We start from the raw sequence: 6,486 nt of genomic DNA, 5'->3' as shown, positions 1-6,486 counted from the left end.
AGGCATTATCCACAAAGAATTTCTACCTGAGAGAATGATGTTGAATGCTGCAGGGAACATTGAAATTTTGACCTGTTTCATGAAATAACTACGCAGGGTACGACACCAGTACGCACAACAAGGTTCATGGTTTTTTGTCCATGACAATGCTCACCCACACGCAGCCAATATCGTCAAATAGTTCATAGCAAAAAAAGGGGGTGGTGCAACTGGAACATCCCCCATACTCGCTGGATCTCAATCCTCCCAACTTCTTCCTATTCCCACGACTCAAAAACTCGCTTTGAAAGGAAAAGAGATTTGACAATATTCCTGACATCCAACGAAATGCAACAAGGCTTTTAAACACCATCCCAAATGAAGCCTTCTTGCAAAGTTTCCAGGACATGTATTGCCGATCTCAGCAGTGCATAGTTATGGGAGGGGACTATTTCGAAGGACAGTAAAGTCACTGTCGTGCATTGTTCATCTGTGTTGATAGTACAGGACTATTCAGCGAACTTTATTGTAACAGGTTGTATATTAAATACCAAAACTATAAAATCATACAAAAACCTTGAACAGACCAGTAATCTTCCTATCATATCTTAGAAGTGAAGTTTCCACGGTGTGAAGAATTATTCAATTTAATTTCCGGGTTGAACCGTGTTGTACTTGTACGCACATCACGTACAGTTTGCCGACGTTTCGAATACATTGCAGTATTCTTTGTCAAGGCGAGGTAATCAGTCTCCGAGACAGAAATTGCACTACTAGAGTGGCCTTGATCTTGGCCTTTTATATCCTAGCCTTTCTGGCTGACGTAAGCCCTGGCTGTCTCATGAGAATTCTGGAAGGTATGTGTCACAGCCAGGTAGTGGGCACTTGCCCGCTGTTATGTATATGGGGTTATTATTAAATTTCATTTCACCTCATACCATTAGGGGCTGATGACCTAGATGTTAGGCTCCTCTAAACAAATCATCATCATTATTGGCAAAGACCTTATTTGGGTTCTTCTCGATGATGCTACAGATAGCTGACCAGTGACAGTGAGCGCTCCCAGAATGGCCTGATCCATACCCAACCCCCATGGCACAACAGCCCTGAAGGGCTGTAGTCAAACAAGCGACTGCATCTCGGCCCGAAAGCTTGCAGGTTATGAGGTGACGTAATCAGTGTGACAAAGCCTCTCAGCTGTTATTGTTGGCTTTCTAGACTGGGGCCGCTATCTCACTGTCAAATAGTTTCTCAATTGTAATTATGTAGACTGAGTGGACCTCAAACCAGCCCCCAGTTTCAAGTAAAATTCGCTGACCTGGCCAGGAATTGAACGCTGGCCTTGGGGTAAGAAGCAGGCATGCTACTCCTACACCACAGGGCTGCTTTCCAGAATGGTCTGTCTATTGAGGATTCTAAGTGGGCAATGGAAACACCACTGGAGATTATATTTTTAAATATAATAATGATAATAATACTGAGAGGTCAACTAATGAATATGAACCAGGAAAATAAATTATAAAAAGGAAAATTAATGATAAGTGAAGTAAATCTCTCATGTTGTTTCATTTAAATAAATCATTGCTTTTGATAAATACATATATTTCATTTATAATTTGGAATTACTTTCAAATATATATATATTCACCAACATGAAATAAATTCTGAATATATGATGTGTAATTATCTATCTAATTCAATTTAGCACTTTATCCTGTATTTTTAGATGAGGAGGTTATTGGCTTTGTTTGGTGAGCAAACAATGAAGTGTAGATTGTTTATTGCACTAGCACTTTTATTTTGGTAACAATGTAGAAAATACATCACTGGATGTGAGGCAATAATGTTTTCCCATTCTTCAAGTACTTATTATTGTAATGTTTTGTTGAACCCCTTTCAAACACATGTGTTTCCAAGACATTTCCCTCATTATCATAATCAGTTTTCTGGAGTAAACATGCTGTTCAGTCCTGAAGATGCTGCAAAAGTTGTTGCTTTGATGGAAGATGGTCGCAGTGTGCATTCCAGAAGTGTTGAGAATTATACCTTCCACAATTAGCAGAACCATAAGAAGGTACAGGGAAACTGGAGTCTATTAAAGGAGACCAGGATCATGCCCAAGAACAGCAATATTGGTAAGAGATGATCACTTCCTATGGCTTCAAGTTCTCCACAAGCAGCACACCACCGCTGCTGAAGCACAAAATCAATTCCCCCAAGTTCAAGGGGTCAATGCTAGTGAGAAAACTGTTGTAAGAAGACTGGAAGAAGCTATTCTTCAATCCAGAAGACCCACTAAGAGCCAATCAGCATTGCACAGCTTGACTGCATTTCACAAGAAAACATTGCAGCTGGACAGTACAATAACAGGAGCAACTGCTGTTTTCTGATGAGTCATAAACTGGCCTGCGATCACCTGACGGAGAAAGGGTCTGGAGAAGGCCATAAGAAAGGTATTCTTGTTGCACATTCTCACCCAGAAGACTTTTTCAGTGTGTTCTCTGATGGTTTGGACAGGAATCAATATGACTGGAAAGACAGATTTTGTCTTTGTGGAGCATGTGAGCCTTACATCACATTGGTAAGTGGAGGAAATCCTTGTGGAGCACATTGTGCCATTTTCTTCTTTTATTGCTAATGGTTCAACAACAGTACAGGACAATGCACGCCCATTTGCTGCGAGATGTGTGCAAGAGTTCTTGGATGAAGCAGAAATTCATATTATGGTTTGGCCAGCTCGAAGGCCAGACCTGAATCATATTGAGGATCTATGGGATCAACTGGGGAAAAGGGTCCGCCAGCACTATCCAGACACTCTACAGGAAGTATGGGAGATGATTTCTCAAGACGACATTGAAACATTAATCAGGAGCAAACCTGGAAGTTTGGATACCGTGATTGGTGCAAGAGAAGATAACGCACATTTCTTAGTATGAGAAAGGAAGTCCAAGAAGTGCAGTGTGGAAGTGTAGAAAACCAAAACAAAGGTGAATGAACTTCATGAGCATCCTCAAAATTTTCTTGAAGTGTAAATACTGTACCTGTGTTACTTCCAAATCTCTGGCTAAATTCAATCAAATTGTTCATAAGACATAGTTCTTTTTCATCATCATCATCAGATACCTAAAGGAGTCCATACCACATTTCTTCATAAAATGCATCCCTCCATAGGGTTGGCATCAGAGAGAGCATCCAGAGGTAAAACAGTGCCAAATCCACATGTGCGACACAGTTCACACTCATGACTCCATAGGTGTGGGAAAAAGTGGCTGTCATTTTCTGTCATTGGTTAATTTCTCTGGCACGGGGGCTGGGTGTATGTGTCGTCTTCATCCTCATCATGATGTGCAGGTCGCCTATGGGAGTCAAATCAAAAGACCTGCACCTGGCGAGCCGAACATGTCCTCGGACACTCCTGGCACTAAAAGCCATACGCCATTTCATTTCAAGCAAACATTTTTAGCCTCATTGGTGAAACATGGATAAACTTAGCTTTTAAGATTACCTTATGACTCTGACAATCAGACAAATCATGATGCCTCAAATTCTGAGGAAGAAACATGTAAACATTTATCAGAAACTGAGTTTAGTAAGTAATTTTTAGCATTTACTACCATAACTTTCAAGGTTAAATGTGAAATGAATACTCTTAACTACTGAACTGTTTAACATGTCATATGTTACTATTAACAATACTAATTTCTGATAAAGTATGGTAAAAGATATTTTTGTATTCTGGGTGTCTTTTAGTTTGTTGCAAACCCAGCTATCTCCAATTATCTGTAGCAAAAGTGGCCATCTCCATACTCAAAATGTCAATATTTCCAATAATTCCATTCATAAAAGGCTGTTACGTTCTCTCACTTTGTATGTTGCTCATTCTAGTCAACCCATTTGTCAATATGATATAAGTTTTTAGTCTCTCCTGAAAATTTTGACCAAATGGAGATAACTGCTTTTGCAAAAAAGTGACATATGTAGGAAATTTAAAAAAAAAAATAGAGTTTGAAATTAACTGATCATTAAAAGGCACAGATTCTCCTGAGATATACCAATTAATAACCATTATATCAACGTTCATTGTACTGATTTTGAAGACAGTATATTGAAAATTTGGAATTGCTGTCTTTCTTCATCACTCAAAAAAAAAAAGTTAGATCTTCCAGTACCACACACAGTTCACAAGGCTTCTTCTTAAGCTTGTTCCTCTGAGACAGCTCCCTTTCTCTTCCTAGTTCCTCCCTTATCTGACTTCTTTACATCAACTTGAGTTTACCACGGGAAATCTGATCACTGATTACACCCCTGGTCTCCTCATGGTCAGTATTCACTGTCAAATTTTGCACATTACTGTCACCGTAACAAGTGCAATATCAAATTTACTGTATAAACTAACATCAAACGTGATCAATGGAAATAATAATACATACGTGCTGTTATGGTCCAAACTACAGGGCTTTTAGTTCAAAAATTGTTGTCGGAATATAGTAAAAATGACTCAAACTAATGAGGTAAATGCCACTATTCATATGGGAAACAATATGTTTCTCCTGAAAGTCATGGAGGCTGTAGATAATAGGCTACTCGTATACCTTTCAAATATTACATATGCTGTACTTTTATTTTCTGTGTGTCTAGAGCTGAATTTAATTCTTGGAATGTGTTTATGTGTACATATTGTAACAAAATTACCTTGAGTGCAGTGTAAGAAGGGCTATGTATTTGTACAAATACCGGGCGAGTTGGCCGTGCGGTCAGGGGCTCGCGGCTGTGAGCTTGCATCCGGGAGATAGTGGGTTCGAATCCCACTGTCGGCAGCCCTGAAGATGGTTTTCTGTGGTTTCTGATTTTCACACCAAGCAAATGCTGGGGCTGTACCTTAATTAAGGCTACAGCTGCTTCCTTCCAACTTCTAGGTCTTTCTTATTCCATCGTCACCATAAGACCTATCTGTGTCAGTGTGACATAAAGCAACTAACAACAAAAAAAAAGTACAAATAATTAAATTTCCCTTGGGGAAAATTGAATGATCATAAATGTCTCAGTAAATTCTGTGACGTGATGTTACCTAGCACCCATGCAGGCTGTGATGTGAAGTACTGATGGACATACAGATCCATGGCCTGTGCAGCTCTCAAGGTACTGTTGCTAGGTAACATCGCACCACATATTTTGTTACATGACACTATTTCATTACACAAATTTTCAGATGACCCCCTGTTCGAGGACAAATTTATGTCAAAAGCTTGTTGCAACAACTATGGAAGGCTCTGGGATGACAACTCTCCACCTTCCTTCCTAGGTTTCTAAATGGAATTTATTTGATGATGATGCTTGTTGTTTAAAAACATCTAGGTCATCAGCTTCTCATCAACACCGTCCACTAAGCTAAAGTAGCAGCCCTTGGGACAGTGGGCAGAATAACCTCACACGCCTAGGAGGAGTGCTCCCAGGTGAGAAGGTTGGTAGTGCATTCGTCCCCAGAGGGGAGGTTAAGCGAATACATGAAAAGCAAAAGAAAACATCAACAAACAACATGAAAACATTACGAAAAAACAAAAGAAGAAATAACACACTTACCAGAAGCGGAGAAAAAGGAAGCAGCTTAAGGCCGTGGATACAACTATCAAAGGTGACAGTGACAGTGCTCCATTCAAAGTGTGAATGAAAACAACACTTTAATGATAGAAAATAGCTTTAATTAGAACTGGAAAAAGATGTAACAACTTAAATGAAATTAATTTAAGAAAACCTAGGTTAATTCAAAAAGGAAAACTGATATCAGAAAATAAATTCAATGTAATACTTGGAAAAGATTAAATGTAAATAACCAAATGAACAGTAGTTAAATTGATCAGGAAAAATATTTGATATTGATTAGCCGATAATTAACAGCAGATTAAAAATCATTAAATAACAACAATGTTGCATTCATTAATTCATTAACGATATTGGAAAAATATGATATTCATTTAACAAATAATAAATAAGTAATTAAAAAAACTTGGATAAGAAGAAAAAAAACAAAACGTTGACCTGCGTACCATTTGAGAAGAAACACTTAAGAGGTAAAATAAAATGTGATCGATCATGTGAAGAATAAACCAAATAACCTACTAGTTTTCATTAACAAGATTATAATTCAGTTAAATATCAAGCAGGATGTTACACTTCGTCGCTCGAGTAATCTCTTCAATTTACACCAAGGGGCTGTTTCCAAGATAAGTTAAAGTTTAACGTAGAAGTTTACACATCCACCCCTGCAAAGAAAAAGGCAAATCATATGTTAAAAGGTTGGCAAAAAGTAATAAATGAACATGAAAAAATAGTCAAAGATACACACAACCAAAAATATATTATCAGAGAACCACACCGGAGTCGTGAATCAGACTACATAAACCAAATCCCAACAACAATACCAATAACCACCCGTTGCCATGGAAACAGGAAAACAAAATGCAAAGCCTCCTTCCAGAGCAAGGAGAAAAAAGAAAAAAACAGGGCAAG

At 38.4% G+C, this 6,486-nt stretch overlaps 1 protein-coding gene across 1 annotated transcript in view; it reads right to left on the bottom strand.

The window, feature by feature from the left end:
* Positions 1-6,018: 6,018 nt before the first annotated feature.
* Positions 6,019-6,486, bottom strand: part of LOC136877236 (zinc finger protein 501) — a 69,401-nt gene continuing 68,933 nt past the window's right edge. Inside the window, exon 5 of the mRNA XM_067151096.2 lies at positions 6,019-6,239. Coding sequence (XP_067007197.2) covers positions 6,206-6,239 — 34 coding nt within the window. The 3' untranslated portion in view covers positions 6,019-6,205. The remainder of the gene's footprint in view (positions 6,240-6,486) is intronic.

Source organism: Anabrus simplex, chromosome 7, assembly GCF_040414725.1.
Source record: "Anabrus simplex isolate iqAnaSimp1 chromosome 7, ASM4041472v1, whole genome shotgun sequence".
In the NCBI taxonomy this organism is placed as follows: domain Eukaryota; kingdom Metazoa; phylum Arthropoda; class Insecta; order Orthoptera; family Tettigoniidae; genus Anabrus; species Anabrus simplex.
The sequence above is the reverse complement of the archived record's forward strand: the minus strand, read 5'-3'. Positions and strand labels throughout refer to the sequence as shown.